The sequence below is a fragment of the Marmota marmota genome, unplaced genomic scaffold, assembly GCF_001458135.2.
Source record: "Marmota marmota marmota unplaced genomic scaffold, marMar, whole genome shotgun sequence".
Classification (NCBI taxonomy): domain Eukaryota; kingdom Metazoa; phylum Chordata; class Mammalia; order Rodentia; family Sciuridae; genus Marmota; species Marmota marmota.
This window is the reverse complement of record NW_026000174.1, coordinates 54679558-54697810: the sequence shown is the minus strand read 5'-3', so window position 1 is coordinate 54697810 and position 18253 is coordinate 54679558. Positions and strand designations below refer to the sequence as shown.

At 58.6% G+C, this 18253-nt stretch overlaps 3 protein-coding genes across 6 annotated transcripts in view; 2 read left to right on the top strand and 1 right to left on the bottom strand.

Annotated features, from left to right (window-relative positions):
- Positions 1 to 1782: 1782 nt before the first annotated feature.
- Pex16 (peroxisomal biogenesis factor 16) lies at positions 1783 to 9182 on the top strand. Of its 4 annotated transcripts, none has more exons than XM_048788658.1 (12): positions 1783 to 2608; positions 3201 to 3236; positions 4047 to 4123; positions 4438 to 4571; positions 4669 to 4806; positions 5719 to 5799; positions 5930 to 6082; positions 6189 to 6261; positions 6437 to 6556; positions 6698 to 6828; positions 8373 to 8437; positions 8993 to 9182. In XM_048788658.1, exons 5-12 carry the CDS (start codon positions 4719 to 4721, stop codon positions 9155 to 9157), a joined length of 876 nt encoding a protein of 291 aa, XP_048644615.1. In that variant the 5' UTR covers positions 1783 to 2608; positions 3201 to 3236; positions 4047 to 4123; positions 4438 to 4571; positions 4669 to 4718; the 3' UTR covers positions 9158 to 9182. The 4 variants fall into 4 exon arrangements, with proteins under 4 accessions (XP_048644615.1, XP_015333304.1, XP_048644613.1 ...); XM_015477818.2 differs by having other exon boundaries at positions 1787 to 2608; positions 4706 to 4806; XM_015477816.2 differs by lacking the exon at positions 1783 to 2608 and adding an exon at positions 2654 to 2998 and having other exon boundaries at positions 4706 to 4806.
- A 403-nt stretch (positions 9183 to 9585) lies between these two features.
- On the top strand, positions 9586 to 12629 carry CUNH11orf94 (chromosome unknown C11orf94 homolog). Its single transcript, XM_048788659.1, has 3 exons — positions 9586 to 12116; positions 12294 to 12367; positions 12478 to 12629. The coding sequence occupies exons 1-3, from the start codon at positions 12013 to 12015 to the stop codon at positions 12597 to 12599; spliced, it is 300 nt and encodes a 99-aa protein (XP_048644616.1). The 5' UTR covers positions 9586 to 12012; the 3' UTR covers positions 12600 to 12629.
- Positions 12630 to 12701: 72 nt separating this feature from the next.
- The window catches only part of Mapk8ip1 (mitogen-activated protein kinase 8 interacting protein 1), a 17874-nt gene continuing 12322 nt past the window's right edge, over positions 12702 to 18253 (bottom strand). Inside the window, exons 4-13 of the mRNA XM_048788215.1 lie at positions 17936 to 17997; positions 16772 to 16853; positions 15659 to 16471; positions 15435 to 15510; positions 14807 to 14979; positions 14433 to 14542; positions 14165 to 14281; positions 13993 to 14063; positions 13798 to 13896; positions 12702 to 13467 (exon numbers count right to left, since the gene is read on the bottom strand). Of these exons, the coding sequence (XP_048644172.1) occupies positions 13395 to 13467; positions 13798 to 13896; positions 13993 to 14063; positions 14165 to 14281; positions 14433 to 14542; positions 14807 to 14979; positions 15435 to 15510; positions 15659 to 16471; positions 16772 to 16853; positions 17936 to 17997 (1676 nt within the window). The 3' untranslated portion in view covers positions 12702 to 13394. The remainder of the gene's footprint in view (positions 13468 to 13797; positions 13897 to 13992; positions 14064 to 14164; positions 14282 to 14432; positions 14543 to 14806; positions 14980 to 15434; positions 15511 to 15658; positions 16472 to 16771; positions 16854 to 17935; positions 17998 to 18253) is intronic.

Genomic DNA, 18253 nt, shown 5'->3' with positions numbered 1-18253 from the left:
TGGAAAGGGGCTCAGGCTGGGTCCTTTAGCTCAATGTCCAACAGTAAAAAGTGAAGCAGATCCAAACAGAGCAGCCCAGCCTGAGACTGGGTCCTCCTGGTTGAAGTCAGGAAGCCTTTCTTGGGGAGATGGGGGTCAGCCTTTGGAGAACAGGAGTAATGATTACTGTGGAGACTGATGGCAGCTCCTTGTACATCTGAAAGAAGATGGGGGGATGCAGGGGCCACTGAAGCACCCAGAGTTTGCAGTTTCCACTCCCTGGTCTTTGTGTCTAGCAGTAGCTGGGGTGGGGGTGGTAGATTCCCTCCCCACAGTTTTCAGCATAGACTCCTTGTGGGGGTTGAATGTGAGGGAGCAGGCAGGGCTTCTGGCCCAGGATAAGTCTTGCATAAAGTGACAGGTAACTGGGACTGCAGATCTCCCTGTGGTCATTCTTAATGCTGGCCCCTCCTCTCATTCAACCTTAGCACTCAGGGGAAAAGCCAGGGCCCATGTGTCTTCCGAACCTCTGAGGTGTGGTTCTAGGAGTGTGCAGAGGGAAAGGTGGATAAGTATAGGCATATGAAATTGTGCTGGTCCTCTGGGCCTGAGACCAGGTTTGGCCCAGGACTTTGTTGTGTGACCATGGACTCAGTTCCTCCCGGCCTCCTATGTCTTCAGTACCTGTTGGACTGGTCTAATTCTCTTCCCCTGTGACTTGAGGCAGGCTTGAGGGAGAATCCAGCCCAACCTGCCCAGAAGCTCTTCTAGCCAAGCCAGGTGGCCTGGTCCAGGCAGGGGTCCAAGCCGGGAGGCCTCCGGCACATAGCCACTCTTTGTTTCTGAGGCCTAATCAGACTTAGGATCTAGAGAGGAAATTCAGGTAGCCCTGCTGCTGCCAACTGGGCTGGGCCCATGCTGTCCTTCCCTGGAGGAAAGGCGGGAAAACAGGCTCCAACCCTAGCACCTGGGATGGGGGACTACTTCTTTGTCCTCCTTGCCTCTCCCTTCTTCCCAGAGCACAGGATCACCAGCCCTGGAGAAGGGGCTGAAGAAAGCTTGTACACAGACCCTCCTGACTCTCCACGGCTGTAGGAGAGGGCTGGGGGAGTGACCAAAGGGGAACAAGGTCATTAAGATCATGAGATGAAGGAAGGAAAAGAAAGAGTCACTGCCCAGGTTCTAATCCCAGTTGCCAGCTTGCCTCCTGACCAAAGAGCCTCAATGTATATTCCTCCTGGGCTGAGGGCAATAGGCAAGAGGACACTGTTGGGAGCCCCTTTGATCAATGACTTGCTGTGCCAAGTCTTTTCCCTTCCTTAGTCATCTAATTCTCCATCTATGGACAGGGGTTCTACCAAACTGGCAAAGCTGCCAAGGGGAGAATGTAAGTGAGCATGGTACCTAGGAGGTGACCAAAAATGACCTCAAATATGCCATGATGGTCTCCTGTTCTCCAAGACCGTTGCCTCTTCTGAGGCTCCCGGCCACGTCTTGATTCCTTGGCACGCACAGGGAGGGCAGCTCTAATTCCCCAAGCAGGATTGGAGAGGAAGGAGTGGAAGGAAGGGTTGTGGCTTCCCCGCGAGTGTGACCTTTTTTCAAAGTCCTAGACAGTGGATCTTAAGTAGACTCTTTCCTCGTTTGGATATAGTATCTGAAAGGGAACTGGTATAATAATGTATTACTGTTTTCAGGGTGCCATAAATCCGCGGGCCGCGGACTCAATGGCGCAGCCAAGCCACGCCCCTTGTCCCACAGCCAATCAGCTCCCTCTCCGGAGCGCCGCCCGGCCGCCACCTCCCCTTGCAGGGCGACTGCTGGGTTTGGGAAGGCAACTCCGGTTCATTGGGACGCAGCTGAGGGCCAGGAGAGATGCGTCCGAGGGCTACGAATCTCTCTGAGATTGATCCGAGTTCAAGGACCAAGTCTGTTTTCTAACCATTTTATAGACAGGGAAACCTGAGGCCCAGAGAAGGGACACTAGAGCCCAAGGTCATCCCGAGCTGAAAGCAGAAGCTTGGCGAGGGTTTTCTTGGTTTTTGTTTTTGCTTTTTCCTCCGCGAACGTGGGCGTCCAGATGCGCGTTCTTGGGATATTCAGTTCTTGAGGATCTGAGTCAAAGCCAGGGCACTAAGCTGACTTGGGGAATGAGACTGCCCTGGGAGGCTGGCCTCTTCTCTGCTTCCTTTTCCCAAGCCCCACCTCTTGTGGGGGACTGGAGACGGGGCAACTGGCTAAATGCGCACCTGCTGAGACACAATCTGGCTTTTCTTTCTTTTTTTTTTTTTTTTTTTTTTTGGTGGTGCTGGAGATTGAACCCAGGGCCTTGTGCATCAAGGCAAGCACTCTACCAACTGAGCTATATCCCCAGCCCCTGGCTGTTTTTTAGACTCCCTGAGTCTCCCCAAATCTGATCGAAGCTCTTCTCCGCACGCTGTCTCCCAGACCCTTAAAACCCGTTCGAACGGGTCTTCCCGTTCGAACCTCTCGGCGCTCTATTGGAAAGACTCAAGGTTCATACCCTCTGCTCTAGAATGAACTGCCCAGGCTGCCGCTGAGCTTCAACTGCGCAGGCGCAAGGGCAACCAACCAAGAAGGCCTAAGAGCCGGGTCGTGACGGCTTTGGGTGAGTCGGGGGCGGAGAGTGTGTTAGCCAATGACTTGAAGGAGGAGGGAGGGCGGGTTTAGGCCCGCAGTTTCTAGGCGCTATCCGAGCGGGAGGTGACTTCAGAGATCGGGTGAAAGGTGGTTCAAAGGCTTTTCACGTCACCATCCTTCTGGCCGGCGGAAGTTAAGCAACGGGGAGGCGGGTCCAGTACCGGAAGCAGGAAGGAGGGCACAGGAAGCAGGGCGCCGCAGCCCGTTGTTCTGTCGGTCCGTGGCTCTGTTGGTGCCGAGGGCAGGATGGAGAAGCTGCGGCTCCTGGGCCTCCGCTACCAGGAGTACGTGACTCGTCATCCGGCCGCCACGGCTCAGCTGGAGACGGCAGTGCGGGGCCTCAGTTACCTGCTGGCAGGTGCCACTGACCTTTGACCCATTCCTTCAGGGCCTTGACCTATGACCCCAATGGCTCCCTTCCCTGCGGACTCAGAGGAGTCATCTCTGTGCTTGAGAAGTCCCATTCAAGTTCCCGTAGGGCGTAGGGAGGGGAAGACCGGGGTCGCGAAGCTGCTGGGGGAGGCACAGGCTCACCGAGGTCTCTTGTGCGGTCTCCCCAGGTCGCTTCTCTGATTCGCACGAGCTGTCCGAGCTGGGTGAGTCGGGCTCTGGGAGGGGAGGGGCGGCCTGGGCCTGCGAGGGCTGCCGCGGGCGGGCGCGATCACCGGCCTGAGCGCCGGCTGTCCACTAGATGGTTCTGTGCGCTGACGGAATCCGACTAAGGTCCGTTGCCGCGGTCCAGAGCTCTCTGTCCCCGAAGTTGGGAGACACGTGTGAGGACTTGAGTGTTCGCTACTGTTTATGCCCTGGATTAAGCACCTTTCCTGCCTATGCCAGTTAGGCCTCCCTACAATGAGGTGGGCACTGTTGTCCTCACTGTCCAGTTGAAGGAACAGAAGTTGAACGAGGTTAGGTATAGCCACTGATGCTGCCAGAATCAAGATTCAAATCCAGATTCCAGGATTCCCAAACTATACATGCCTCAGTAGTGTTTGCCAAATGAGCACTGGAGGTGACAGTCCTGAAAGGTGGGGTGGGTTTTGAAAGGTACAAATGGTGTAGACTTTCAGGGAGACTAGAGAGGGCAGAGCAGAGGAGATGGAGCCCCACACTTGTGGTTGTTGGGGGCACTCCGGGTATTTGTAAGGAGCTGGATGACCAGAACTAACAGGACGGGGTTGGGTTTGCCTCTGAGATTGATCTCTCTTATTGGTCCCACGACTCACACGAGGTCATATAGGGAGTGTGGAGCTCTGAGGAATAGGGCAGAGAGGCAGGTTGGTTTCCACATAGTCTGTGGGTGGGAAGCCAAGCACAGCAGGTGATGGGTCATCTCGGGAGCTCTGGAGAGGTGAGGGGGATGGAGCCGTAGAGCCAGCCTGCTAAGGCCACACTCTTCCCCTCAGTGTACTCTGCCTCTAACTTGCTTGTGCTGCTCAATGACGGAATCCTTCGGAAGGAACTGCGGAAGAAGTTGCCTGTGGTGAGAATTCTGCCAGGTGCTGAGGGTGGGGACACAGGGACTCGGGAGCAAGTAGTGTGTGCCACGCACGTTACTCTCTTGGTATGAGAAGACCTACAACCACCTAAGCCTCAAACCAGGTGTTAGCGTCCCCATCTCAGATGAAGAGGCAATTTTAGAGAGGTGGAGGCACCTATCCCTAAGGCCAGCCTGTTAGTGGTGGTTGGTGTTTGAACTCAGGGTTATGTACTCAGGGGGACTGAGCTCTGTCCCTCACAGCGGGAGGGCTTGTGACTGGGACAACCCCCTGACCTCTTGGCCTGGAATTCTTGCAGTCGCTATCCCAGCAGAAGCTGCTGACATGGCTGAGCGTGCTGGAGTGCGTGGAGGTGTTCATGGAGATGGGGGCTGCCAAGGTGTGGGGCGAAGTGGGCCGCTGGCTCGTCATTGCCCTCATCCAGCTGGCCAAGTAGGTCGGGCTGTGGAGGGCAGAATCTGGGTGGGGTGACCTGGGCCAGCTGTAAGGATGGTGCTCAGCAGAGCACTCCTGTGCCCTGCTTGGCTAGCCACCTCCTCCCAGCCCTGCTATACTCCCCAACCCAGGGCTGTCTTGCGGATGTTCCTGCTGATCTGGTTCAAGGCTGGCCTCCAGACCTCACCCCCCATTGTTCCGCTGGACAGGGAGACCCAGGCACAGTCCTCGGGTAAGCTGCTTCCTGGCTCTGGAGTGGAATGGGGCACGGGACTGGTCTGTGGACTTAGAGCCCACAAGCATGAATACATTATTATCCACATATGGAGTACATTTATCCCGTCCGCTCATTTTGTTCCCATCACTCTACATTCTACAGAGAAGGAAAAAAATGATTAGATTGGGAACAAATCAAAACTTGAACTTGGAATTTTTTTTTCCGGGGTTGGTGATTGAACCCAGGGTCTTGGGCATGCTAGGCATTCTGGGCAAGTCCTGTACCACTGAGCTACAGCTCCAGCCCAGAACTTGGGACTCCTGATGCCAGAGACCTCAGTCTTTATTGTGAACTTCAGGAAGAGGGCATGGAGCATCAGCAGGAGCTAGGGGTTCTGCCAGCCTCGCCTCTGGGCCTGGTTCTATGTCACAAGCCAGAGGCAGGGCACCCCGCAGCTCTGTCCCTTTGGGGCTTCAGGCCACCATCTGTCAGGCCCAGGCCTCTCTTTCCACCTTGAGTGCACGCAGTGCTTTGCTGTTCGTCATAGTCAGGTTGAAAGCAGAGGACTGAGGGATGTGTGGTGCAGTAGTCGTATGGCTGCGGTTGGGCTGGGCCCTCCCAGCCTTGCTCTGCTGCCCGGCAAGCTCGAGTTCTTGGCTAGTTTTGGCTACAGATGATTCTAACCTTTTCTCAGGACTGGGAGGCTCCAGAATGCTTCTCCCCGTGGACAGGTGCAGCCACAGCCCCTGGCTCTTGTGGATAGGTGCAGCCAGGAACCACAGCCCCTGGCTCCAGTTTCCTGGACTTGGCTGCTGCCTTAGTGCAAACCTCTTAATCCTCCCTGTAGCCCTGATCATTCATTGCACATGTGTTCTTCGCAGGCCCCAGTCTGCGAAGAAAGTACAGCTTTCTGTCTGTCCCTGCTAGATGGTGACCACAGCCCAGGAAGCCAGGAGCAGTCCTATGTGGGAAAGCGGTCAAACCGAGTAGTGCGAACCCTGCAGAACAGTAAGTGAAGATGTAGCTGGACCGGGCCTCTAGGTGCTGAGGTCAGTGTGGACCTGAGGGACTGGCTTCTGTTGGTGCCCACCGTCCCCTGCCCTCACCTGGCTTGCTTGTCTGCTGTCCTGTGTTCTAGCCCCCTCCCTGCACTCAAGACACTGGGGAGCCCCCCAGCAACGAGAGCGGCGACAGCCGCAGCAACACGAGGAGCTGAGCATCCCCCCCACACCCCTGGGGCTGCAGGAAAGCATCGCAGAGTCCCTGCACATCACCCGTCCCCTGCTGCACCGTATCCTTAGCCTCACTGGGACTGGCCCTGGGGGCTGGGAGTAGATCACGGGAGTGGGCGGAGCCAGGCCCTTTGCCAGAGACATCCTTGACACCTCGGCCGGCAGTGCTCAGCCTAGGCCTTTGGGGTCAGCGGTCATGGACACCCTGGCTCCTGTCTGCTGTTGTGGACGTGACCAGGTGAGCCTGGGTCTTCCTGGGGGCTTCACTCCCTTCCCCAGGTCTTTCCACCGCAGGCCGGGCCTCACCTGGTTGGGCAGTGGCTCGTGCTTCCCCTGTTGCCACCCCTGTGGCTCCTTCCTTCGTGTGAGTGCCAGCTGGGCTCAGCCCTGACGGCATCCTTTCGTACTCCCAGCTTGAGCCTCCTGAGTGACAGGAAGGGCCTGACCCGCAGGGAGCGGCTGGAGCTGCGGCGCCGCACCATCTTGCTGCTCTTCTACCTGCTGCGCTCCCCATTCTACGACCGCTTCTCTGAGTAAGGTCCCCACCCTGCCAGGACATGCTGGCCAGGCCAGGGCCAGGGTGGAGAGGGCGGGGCCGGCCGTGCTGCCACACCCCCGTGCCTTCCTTTTCCTTCCCCTGTGGGTTCACCAAGCACCCACCATGTTCTATCCAGGAAGCAGTCACCAAATGCCAGCCTCCGCTCTCAGGCCGTCAGCGCATGCCTATGTGAGCTTCCATGCTTTCAGGAGGGACACCCAGGGCGAGCTAGAGAGCGTTGTAAGGGGCACCCACTACCAGTGGCAGGTGCGGGATCTCCATACTCTCTGCTTCATTCCTACATCTTCCAGCCCAAGAGATGTAGAGGAGGCACTTGAGGTTCAGAGAGGTCTGGAACTGAAAGACGCGCACCAGGTGGCCGTGTGCTGTGGCCCACACCCGTAATCCTAGCAACTAGGGAGGCTGAGGCAGGGGGTTGAAAGTTTAAGGCCTGCCTCAGCAACTTAGTGAGACTCTGACTCAAAATTTTAAAAATAAAAAGGGCTGAGATGTGACTCAGTGAAGAGTACCCCTGGGCTAAATCCCTGGTACCACAAAAATAATAATATTATGACCATCCAAACCCTGTTTTTTCCTGAGACAATAGAGAACAAACTGATGTCACATTTAATATTGCCTCACTGTTTTCAGATAAATTTTAAAATTTATAGGGGACTACAGCAAAATCCTCTTCCATACACAGGAAGGGAGTGTTTCAGATACTAACGTGACCCTCCCCCATGCCTGAACTGAGGAATTCTGAGACAGTGACTGCAGAAGTGGCTCCTGGAGCTGTGAGCCCTTCCCTATGGCTCACTCTTCTCCTAACCCAAGCAGCCTAGGACCCACCACAGCAATGGTCCCGACTAGATGTGTCTATGAATCTGCCACAGAAACTTCTTGTTTCCCTGGGATAGGGAGCAGGAGCCCTAGCGGGCCCTGGGACGCAGTCCACACGGGGCGGTCTTAGTGCCCCTTTGTCCAGCAGTTTCTGGAGTGGACCTGCCTCCTGGTTCTGTGGCCTTGAGCCACTTCCTTGACTTGTCTGTGCCACGTTTCCTCATTTATAAATTGGAGATGATGACAGTCCCCACCTCCCAAGGCTGCTGAGGGGCCATATGACTCAATACATAGGATCATGGTCATGCCAGGTATGTCAAAAGCATTTGACAAATGTTATGGCCTTATACTTCCCTTCCTCTGGTGCCGGGACTCACCCAGGGCTAGGGCTGTACCCGACCCACAGCCCGCCCGCACACACAGCCCTCATCGCGGCCCTCATCATTTCTTAGTGTTATCTTGGGACATCATCGTCCTCTTGTGTCAAGTTCCCCTTTTTATCTCTTGGAAAACAGGCCAGAGTATGCCCTTTTCAGCACTGTGTCCCCTCCCGGGGCCCCGCCTGCTCTGTGTTGGCTTGTGAGATTTCTGTGTGGCTCAGCTCTTCTGATAGATGGGGCTGCTGGGGCCGGGGGCATCCTCTCCCTGAGGGCTTCCAGCATACTGCCCGCGCCCTGCTGCAGGCTCTGGAGACCACTGTTGTTGAATATCAGTAGAAAGAAGGGGCGAAAAGGGAAAGGAGGACCCGGAGGAGGTCGTCTGGGAGGCAATGTGCACCTACCGCCAACATGGGCTTCCAGGAGAACGGGGCTGGTGAGGACAGAGACCAGGGCCAACGTAGCACCTCCCCGTTCGTCCTGGGTCCTGCCGGCTCCTGTCTTCCGGGGGGCCCTGTTGTTGTCCAGGAGTCAGTGAAGGCTTTCAAGGGGCGCCACACCCCTACTTAGCCTGCTCCCTGTTTCTCTGTCCAGGGCCAAAATCCTTTTCCTGCTTCAGCTGCTGGCAGACCACGTGCCCGGTGTCGGCCTGGTTGCGAGTAAGTGTGGCAGCCACTCTGTGGCTCTGGGGTAAGGGACACATGCGGCCCCAACTCCCTGTTTGCTCTTTTTCTCTGTAATTTGATCCTTGGCACATCCTAGAGTGGGAGCCCAAAGGCAAGATTGGGTGAGTGACAGTTGCTGGGCCTGAGGGGTGGCAGAGGGTGCCCTTGGTGGGAGATAGCCAGGCCACGTCGTGCTGCCACCTTTCCCCTTCTTAGCATCCTACAGAAAGGCAAGGCCGTCCCCCCTGGGTGGAGGACTCCCCAGTGGGGAAGGGTCCTCCCTCTGGACATCCCACCTCGGCAGAGGGCAGCGTGGCTCCCACCCAGTCCTGTCAGCGCCTATGAATGGCTGAGGCATTTGGCGGCCCTGAGCCTAAGGGTCCTTGTCTGTAAATGGGGACAGAGATCCCTGCTGATGCTGCCACCCTGGGGCTGGAGAGGGCTTCAGGGGCGGCTGCTGGCAGTGAGAAGTGCTTGGTAGGGGCTGAGGAAGGCCTGGGCGGGGCGGGGCGTCCCAGACCCTGCGCTGACCCGGCCCTCTCGTTGCAGGGCCGCTCATGGATTACTTGCCTACTTGGCAGAAAATTTACTTCTACAGTTGGGGCTGACAGCCATCTTGGGATTGGGATGCGGGAGGAGCAGGATGACATGCTCTGCCACAGGGGCAGGGCTGCCTCAGCCTTCAGTCCCCCCACCTCCGTCCCTCTTCCCTAATAAAATTGACTCTGGCACCGTCCAAGCATGTGGCTTCTCCATGCCCACTGCTTGACACCTCCCCTGCTCTGGCCGGGCTCTGTACAGCCCTGGTCACCACTGATGCTGTCCCTCAGAGAACCTTGACTGGCGGCACCCTCCTGTGATGGAACCCTGCGGCTCGCACCCGCTGGGCCTGGGGTCCTGGTTCCTCTAGCCACAGAGAGTTGCACTTCGCCTTCTGGAGCTGGGCAGCTGCGTGCTTCGGCAGCTGTGGGAGTAACTGCTCTCTGGTCCCGGGGAAGACAGAGCCGCCAAACCAACCGTGCAGTGGATGACAACTGCCCACTCTGCTGTGTGGCCATGGCCTCCATTTGTCCTTCCCCTGCAGGGTCCTGTGCTCTTGGCCACAGCGCTTCCAGACTCCTGTGACAGCTGTTGAATGGGATGAAAATGCTGTGCAGACCCCAGCTCTCCAGTTGAGAGTCAAAGCCGTTCCCCCACTGGGGAGAGGGCAGGCACCAGGCAGTCCTGGGCTGGGTGAGGGGAGAGAGGAGCCTGGGGCTCTGAGGAAAGCCAGGCCAGTTCAGGGGTGTGAGCTGGGGTCTCCTGCACTTGCTTGGTGGGCTCTGAGGTGACCGAGTCTGCCTGGGGCCCTGCAGGCTGTTGTGGAGTGGGAGGGGCCTGACTCTCCTGTTCCTGGTGTTCCTGATCCTCTCCTGTTGGAGCTGCCCGGCCTGGGCACCCCTTAGGTGCTGGAGGCTCCACCTACACCATGTACTCATCTCGCCTCCTGAGGCTGCTCTGGCTGGTGAAGGGCCCTGGGAGGGGCAGCCTCACCCTGACGTGGCTCTCCCCAAGTCGTTGTGAGAAGCACCCTGGGCCCCATGCTGGGGCATTGATGCCCAGCCCTTGGGCAGGGAAGAGGGCAGCCTGTCCTCGTGACCTTCAGCTAGTCTAACAAGTGTTCCTGGCACCGGCTCCATCCCAGGCTGTGCTCCGCACCCTGTGGTCAGAGGTGCATAGAGCCTGGGTCCCGCTTCCAGTGCCCACAGTAGTAAAGCAGATGTGTGTGGTGTGCACGTGCCACACTAGGGTCCTTGTGACAAATGGAAGTGTACCAGCAGGGGGTGGCAGCGCTGTAGCTGGTGTCCCAGTGGTGACTGGGTGTGAGCAGTGCCTTCAAGAAAGCTGCGCACACTGTTATGCCGCCCTCCGGTTCTGTTGCTCTGTGTTTGGTTTAGCTGTTCGCAGTTTGGTGCCGGGGGTCAAGCCCAGTATCCGTGTTCATCAGTTTTTTGACAGGCAGTCTGGGAAGATGAGGCCATGTGCAGAAGATGACCTGTGTGGTGTCACAGTGATGTGGAACAGTGTGAAGCACTATTGTCACAGGGCAGAAGGATGGAGTAGGCTGGACCAGGTAGCACAGGGCTGGAGGGGAAGGATCCAAACTGCAGGCCTGGGGCTGTGGGGAAGGGGTGTGTCTGAAAGGGCTGGAGGGCGGGATAAGAGGAGCCTTGACCCTGGGGCAGAGGCCTCCAGGGAAGGCTGGTGAGTCCCATCAAGGCCATGGGGTGGGAGACGAGGTGCAGCTCCAGAAGGCCTTGGGGGCCGTTGTAGGTAGGAGGGAGGAGCATGACAAATGAGAGGCTCGAGTTGACACAGTAAGTGGGACTCCAGGTCCCTGAGCACCTTGCTGGGGATACGGCATGCGACACAGTTCTGTGGGAGAGATGTTGTCTTTACGACAGGGAGGTGGCCACTAGGAAGTTACTGTGTGGCTCAGGGCCTGCACCCCAGCACTTGTCTGCCTCAGGGGGATACTTGGGACCAGGAGTCAGGGTTGGAAACAAGGGACATCCCTTTCTGGTCCTTGGGTATCTCCGCAGTGAAGGAGAGGGCTGGCCAGCTGACAGGACTGTTGTCTCAGGAGCAGCCGGGTTCCCAAGCTCCTGGCCCCAAGGCCCAGCCCTCTGGTTTGGGCACCACCACTGCAGCGAGTGGGGGAGTGAGTGTGGCGCCTGGCGGCCACAGGAGCTAACCAGGCCCCTGCGCAGGGATGGGGGGGCCAGGCGCTCTGGTCAAGGCATCAGGAAGCAGAGAGGACCTTGCTGTGGTGGCCACTACTCTGCCTCCAGCCTGCAAAGGCATTCAGTGTCTCATGACACAACTGTCCACTCCATACATTCTCAGCTGAGCACCTCCTAGGCATCAGAAGCTGGGGATTCCACAGTGAGCCTGTCCCTGCTCTCCTGCAGCTGGTACTCGAGGGAACAGGTCCAAAGCTTTGTCCCCTCTCTTGGAAACCCTATATCCAATGCTAGGGCCAGTGTCTGTGGAGTCCCCTGATGTGTTTATGCCACAGGAAGCAATGTAGGAAGTGCTGTGCGAGCTGCTGCCCCTCACCCCAAGGACTCCGGGCCACTAGGGCTGAGCGGCCCCCTCTGGCTCCTTCAGCCAGCCCAACTTTCCCAGGGCTGAGGTGCCAGCAGGGGAGGTGGGGATGGTGGGGGAACAGGTGGGGAGGCCGGGGGCCTGGTCACACTCTGGTCATCAGCCTGCAGTAACCTCTGTGGGTGGAGATGTCTGCTGGACCACGGGCGCTTCACAGGAGAGGAAACTAAGGCACAGATAAGTGACTTGTCAAAGGCCTGCTCCCCTTGAGCACTTACACTAGATTGGGTTTGGGACCTGTTGGCCCACAGGGTCGGTAAAACTGAACGTGCCTCAGGGTGGAAGCTTCTGGCCATGCCTCAAAGCAAGTGCTGACGCTGAGCCCCGGAACTATTGTCCTTTGTGAGGTGGCCCTGGGAGCTGGCAACGATTCCATCCTGGGGGAGGGGTGGGCAAAAGCCTGATCAGGGCCTGTGTAGGAGATGGTTCTCGCCATGCTGGGGGCTCTGTACCCCAGGGCTGGGCTCAGTCTCTTCCTCTTCTACCTCATCCTGGCGGCGGCTCTCCTTCGCCCCCAGCCCCTGAGGTAAGGCCAGGCCCCAGCACCTGGAGGGTGTGCTGCCCCTGCCCTCCCAGAGGACAGGCTGGCCCTGTTATCCTGGGCTCGGGGGCTTGCCATCTGCCTCACTCCGGGCCATCTCCCATTCACAGGGAGGTGGCAAAGCCTTTGGGGTCAGGCTGAGCACCCCCAAATCTCCCACAGGTCTCAGCAGTCTGTTCCTGAGGAGTTTTCCGCCCCACTGGAACTCTCGCAGCCACTTTCCGGACTGATGGATGGTAGTCCTTCTCCTCCCTCCCCTGCCCACCCCCTGGTCCCCCAGGGCCGCCTCGCCCCAGGCGACCACCCAGCAGCTCCTCCCCCCATTCCTTCCCTCTTCTCTCCTTAGACTATGGGGTCCGACCCAAGCACCCCTGGCCACGAGGGCCTCGGCCCCTCCTCTCCCAGGCCCAGCAGCGCAAGCGGGACGGGCCAGACATGGCTGAGTATTACTATGATGCACACCTGTGACGGGAAGCCCGCATAAAGATATTCTGTGCAGCTAAGGCTCGGCTTTCCTGCCGCGTGACAAAGGGATGCGGGTGGGGGCGTGAGAAGATACAGCCACTGTGGTCCAGACAGGAAATGGCACTTTAATTGTTATGGCCAGGGTGACAAGACCATGACAAACTTGCCCGGGCATTGGGAGGCTGCCCCTGCTGGGCAGGGCCTGCTGGAGGCTGCTGCTGCCCTGGGAGCTCCCGAGCCTGCCAGGGGCCGGCGTGCTAGTGAGGTGGAGGTGGAAGCCACCAAAGGCCCCACGATGGCTGGGAACAGGGACTTCACCTCCACCTGCTGCCATTTCCTTACTAGAGAGTCCTTGGGAGGTGGCGGGGCTCGGCCGGGCTCAGGGCACTGGTGGGGTTTGGGTCAGGGGGAAGGTGGCATCTGCAGGTAGCGTGCGCTTCACGAAGGCAGAAGCCAAGAGTCAGAGAGCCAGAGCCCCTGGCAGAGGAAGTATGGCCCAGCAGGGGCAGAGCCTCTGCTCCCAGAAGGTACATCCTTCACACCAGAGGCCCGACGCCCAGCCCTGCCCTGCCCCTCCCAGTCCCCAGCGGCTGCTGACCTCCATAGATGAATCTAATCCCATATATTACAATAAACTGCATCTGCCTCTCCCTATAACCCTGCCCCCCCACCCAGGCCAAGAGCCCCCACTCTCCCGTCCTCTGGTGGCCATCCTCCTCCTGAGCAGTGCCATGTCCTGTCAGCAGCGAGCTGTCCTGGCCTGAGGGCCCAGGGGATGCGGAGGGCAGGGCGGCGCTGCTACTCCAGGTAGATGTCCTCCGTGGGGCAGGTGTACTCCACGAACTGCTTGTAGAACTGCTGGAAGGCTCGCCTAGGAGGAGGTCCGCGGGTCACTAGCTGCCTCCCCGGGGCCACAAGACCCCCACCCGGGGTTGTAGGGGATGTCGGGTGGGAGCCCCGGAGCTCTGTCCTCTGTGGAACTGGCTTCCTGAGTAATTTGGCATTGAAGGAAGGGCCCAGCAATTGACAGCTTGGAAACCACCCGGACCACCCAGCCCTCCCTCCAGGCCACCACACTAGGGTCTAGAGATGGGTTTCCAAAGCCGCAGGGCACACTGAGGGGCGACAGCGCAGGGGACCAGATCCCAGGCCTGCAACCAGGGCCTGCCCCTTGGTGGGAACTGGCAGGACACACACGTACCCCACGGACTCTGCCAGGGCTTTGGTGGAGTCTTCAGACACAAAGACATGGCAGGCAAACCGGTGGTCGGCAGGGTGCTTGGTGATGAACCCGAAGTACCTGTGGAAGAGGGGTCCAGGAGTGCGGAGCTCACTCCCCACACCAGCGTGGCTCCGGGACTCCCCGACACCCACCTCTGCCTCCGCCCCCACTCACTTGTTGTTCTTTGGGTGGTAGCCACAGAAAGAGATGTTCTTCAGCTGGAAAAAGTGGCTACACTTATTCACCTACAGGAGGAAGAGAGAGGCCGCAGGGGCACACCTGTCATGGCAAATTTAGTGGGAGGGCTATTGGCTTGAGGAAGGAAGGGCCAGCTCAGAGTTGTCACCTTGGCCTCCTGGGAGTCATCGGCCTTGACACCTATCTTCACACCCCTAACGCTGATCTCAAGGACGCAGCTGGAAGGCGGGTTAAAGTGCACTGTGAGCCGGCGGGTGGTGGCAATCTGGGTGAAGGACAGAGACACGTCAGGTGCTATCTGTCCCTCAACCAGTCTCTCCTGTCCCAGGGTCTCTAGACCCCTGTGCCCTTTTCCCCAAGAGACACTGTGCACTGGGCTGAAGGTGGCACCCACAAAGGAAGCCGGATCCAGGTACCTTTTGCATAGCAGCGCACAGGACGTCGTTGCCCTTGTGATAGGGAACCTGGACTGAGCCCAGGAACTTCACCCGGAACTGGTCCACCCAGTCACTGTTTTTGGCCAGGGCTGGAAAGCAAATGTGAAGTGAGCAAGAATGGGCTTGGCAGCCCAGCACAGGGAGGGGGAGGCATAGGGAGTGACATGGCCAGCAGGGGGTGCCACAATCCCCAGAAGTTCCAACCTGGCTGGGCCTCACTCTGCATTACAAGATAGACCTGAAATGCTCGTCCCTTCCCTGGCTGCCTGAGATCTGGGGCACACGTTCACCTGGCAGCAAGGCCGGCAGGCAGACGCCAGGGCTGGTGGCACCAGGTGAAAGAGGGAGACTACCTGCCATGTGCTCAGGCTCCTTGGTGACCTCAATGGCGTAGTAGGCAGGAAAGACGCCTCGGGCACCAGTGCGCATGTTGTAGGCCTCGTACCAATAGTCCTCAGCCTGCAGTTCCACCAGCAGAGGGTCGTCCACTTCTAGCTCAAGTTCGTCTTCATGTCGAGGCACAAACCTGTCCCCAACAAGGGCATGTGAGGAGTTCCTCAGAGGACCTCTCCAGCCAGTGGCATCTTTAGTTCAATAAATATTTGCAAAGTATCATGTACGCCTGTCACAGCGCAGGCTCCTGGGGAACTAGCACCAGTCATACCCACATCTTCCATCTAGGAAGCCAGGGGCCAGGACAAGAGGGACACAGAGGTCCTGAGGTCATGGGGGGAGCACTGGGCCTGGAGGGGGCTGGAGAGTGGATGAGGGTCATCCTTCTGGTCTCCCTCCAGGACACCGTGTCCCAGCCAGGGTAGGTATACAAGTCCTGGCTTCCTCATGGCACCTCAGCGCTTGGTCACCATGCTCTGAGTTCCTAGAAGCTGGACTCTGACCCCTGAGGCTTAGTAGATGTCAACTGCAAGGGTTTGGATTGGGCTGCGTGGTGATGGCAGACGCAGGGAAGGGTACAGCCCTCACCTGAATATGGCCCGGTGGGTTTGCTCCTGCTCCTCCCCATTGATGACACAGGAGAACAGGCCAAAGGACTCTGCACCTGTGGGGGAGGGACAGGCTGGAGGAGGGTGGCCCCAGCTCAGGCTGAGGCTTAGGAGGGCAGGCAGAGTTCTGTGCTCTTAGTCCAACCAGGATGCCACGTCTTGGCTCTCCCCACCCGCTGCCCCGCAGCTCCCCTGCTCACTCACTGGAGGAGCGAGAGCGGCCACTCATGAAGACGTTCAGAAACTTCTTGGAGAAGTGGACATCAGGTTCATCAGGTGTGGAGTCCTCTGAGAGACAGGTGGAGGGCCGAGGCCGGGGGGCCTCCTCATATTCCTCCCCAATGGCCGACTCATAGGGTGAGGAGGCGGAGGCACAGTTGTCATAGACGGTGGCTGAGTCGCTCTCGTCGCTGTAGTCTCCAAAGCATGGCCTCAGGCTCACCAGCTCCAGCTGCGCATGCTCGTCCACCACCAGTGTGTACTTGACCGAGTCGTAGGACAGAGCACTGGTGTCGGAGCTCAGCGAGGCCCTAGGAGGTGGCGGGGGCTCCCCTAGGCTCCCCCGCCATCCTCCGCCTGGTGGCTCGGCCCGCTCTGGGGATGACAGGCAGTCAAAGCCCTCATCCTCTTCACTGATGGAGGGGTGTGGCCGCCCTGCAGCTGAAGGGTAGGCAGCAGGGTCTGGATCCGAGCTGACGGACATCCGGCTCTCCGTGGGCGGCAGGAAGGCAGAGGTGGGCTCTGTAGGGTCTGGAGGCCGCTGCACGGGTGTCAGGTAGATCTCCTCAGTGGCCTCTAGCCGCACATCTGCCTGGTAGTGGATCCGGTCTCGATGGGAGTGGCCCAGGCCACCAGGCGCGGCAGCAGGGGGTCCACCTGGAGGTGCCATCTGGGTGGCAGCACTGCGGCGACAAGGGCTGTCAGTGGAGGTGCCTCGATCCTTGGTGGGGGCAGGGCTGCCCTGAGGTGGCAGCTCATCGCTCAGGCAGATGTGTTCGTGCGGCGGTGTCTGTTCCCCTGGAGGGCAGGCAGGTTGGTGCTGAGGGCAGGACCCCGGCTACCTGCTCCCTCTGCACCAGCTGGTCCACACAGAGACTGAGACAAAGCCTCCCCAGGCACTAGGCCCCTCGAAGACTCTGGGGCCAATTGACTCGCTCATGTCACAGCTGACCTCAGCTCCCAGCTGGGCTTGTAGAGTATACTAGGTGGGCAGTTGACCTCCACTTGGCAAGGTGGAGACCGCTGGGTCTGCTCTCAGCATCAGAGACTGAGTCAGGGCAGGCTGAGGCCCAGCTCATGGAGAGGGTCTCAACTCACCTGTCTTTAGGGGTGAGGATGATCGAGACACCCGATCCTGCCAACTGTGCTTTTTGCCAAGAGAATTATTATTCAGTGTGTCCTGTGCAGGGAACAAAAGGCCCTTGTGAAGAAGCAGTCAGCAGTGCCCGGCACAGGGAGGCCCTGGCCCTGCCCCATCAGGCCATCCCCAGGCTGTGTGCTGCACCCATCAGCTTCCCCTTGCCAAGGCCTCTCTCCCAACCCTCCTCTGGAGCAGGCAAGAGGGTGCGAGGAACAGTCCTGCCCACCAGGCCTGTTGGCACTAGATGGCCTTCCCTCTTGGCTCAGGAATGCTGGCCAGCCCCCAGGGAGGTGCCCCCATCAGCCTCAGCAAAGTGGCAATGGCTAGTGTGTGGGTGAATAGGGGAGGCTGAAGGGGACAAGAAGGGGCTCCCTAGAGACATTCAGCTCCACACTCTGGACGTGAAGGGGTTACATGTAAGACACAAATCCAGCCCTAGTGGAGGACCAGGTGATGCCCTGCCCTGGGACTCAGGAATCTATGGCCTAGGAAGGGCCAAGGACATTCTGGTAGCACCTGAAAAAAGCACAAAGAAGGGTCTCCCCAGCAGTTGGCCTGGGGGACTGGAACGAATCTGAACATCTGAACGATGACTCCATAACCTGGCCCCTCCCCACAGCTGCACAGGACTGAGGAATGACAGATGAAAATGTCACCAGCCTCCCTCCTGAATCTCCTGCCTGCCTGTCCACACTCTCAGCCCCTTGGGACCTTCCACAGTGCCCACATACAAGGCTCCCACATACAACCTGGGCTCCCTCCCGGAGAACACTCTCCAAAGCCTGCACATTCACGAGCTGAGCTGCCAAAAGCCATGCCAGAGGATGCTGGGAAAGGGACCAACCCTTTCCTGCAGCCCCTGCACCATCCACCAGCAGCCCACTTCCCAGCTTTTGACGAGGCTTGAAGACAAAGGGCCACAGCCAGCTCTCCTCACCCTATTCAACTCTCCTTGGCATCCAGCCACGCGCCAGGGGCCCTAGGCCCCCAACTCAGCCAAGCAGCTCCATCCCTCATTACTCTCCCCAGCCTTCTGAGATTCCCAGCTGCCCAGATTTCAAATTGGCTGCCGCCACATCCACACCTTGCCACAAGTTCCCTTGACCTCCCCTCAAGCACACCATTTCAGACTCCTTTCCTCCAGGTCCTGTTTCTGGCCCATCTTCACCAGAAGCCCCATAATCTAAATGGAAACCCCATCATGGCCAGAGGTCTCAAACTCCTTCCACACCCTCAAAGCCCTGGTCTCTTAACCCATTACCTCTCTCTTTACTCCAATCCTTCCACCCTTTCTCAAGGCTCCACGCCCAGTGGGTGGCCTCAACCCTGTCCCTTAGGGCAGACCTCCCCGCCCCTCGGAGCACCCCTTCCTGCCCTCCCGCTGCAGCCCACCTTGCTCTGGGCTCCGCAGGCCGGACCTGGGCCGTGGAGGCCCTCAG

Excerpts from the sequence above, each read along its gene's own strand:
- Pex16 (XM_015477816.2), top strand. The coding sequence starts at position 2,887 with ATGGAGAAGCTGCGGCTCCTGGGCCTCCGCTACCAGGAGTACGTGACT. Across the intron at positions 4,124-4,437 it reads TGCGGAAGAAGTTGCCTGTG|TCGCTATCCCAGCAGAAGCT; the intron begins GTGAGAATTCTG and ends GAATTCTTGCAG. Across the intron at positions 6,829-8,372 it reads GCACCCACTACCAGTGGCAG|GGCCAAAATCCTTTTCCTGC; the intron begins GTGCGGGATCTC and ends TTCTCTGTCCAG.
- CUNH11orf94 (XM_048788659.1), top strand. The coding sequence starts at position 12,013 with ATGGTTCTCGCCATGCTGGGGGCTCTGTACCCCAGGGCTGGGCTCAGT. Across the intron at positions 12,117-12,293 it reads CTTCGCCCCCAGCCCCTGAG|GTCTCAGCAGTCTGTTCCTG; the intron begins GTAAGGCCAGGC and ends AATCTCCCACAG. Across the intron at positions 12,368-12,477 it reads ACTTTCCGGACTGATGGATG|ACTATGGGGTCCGACCCAAG; the intron begins GTAGTCCTTCTC and ends TTCTCTCCTTAG.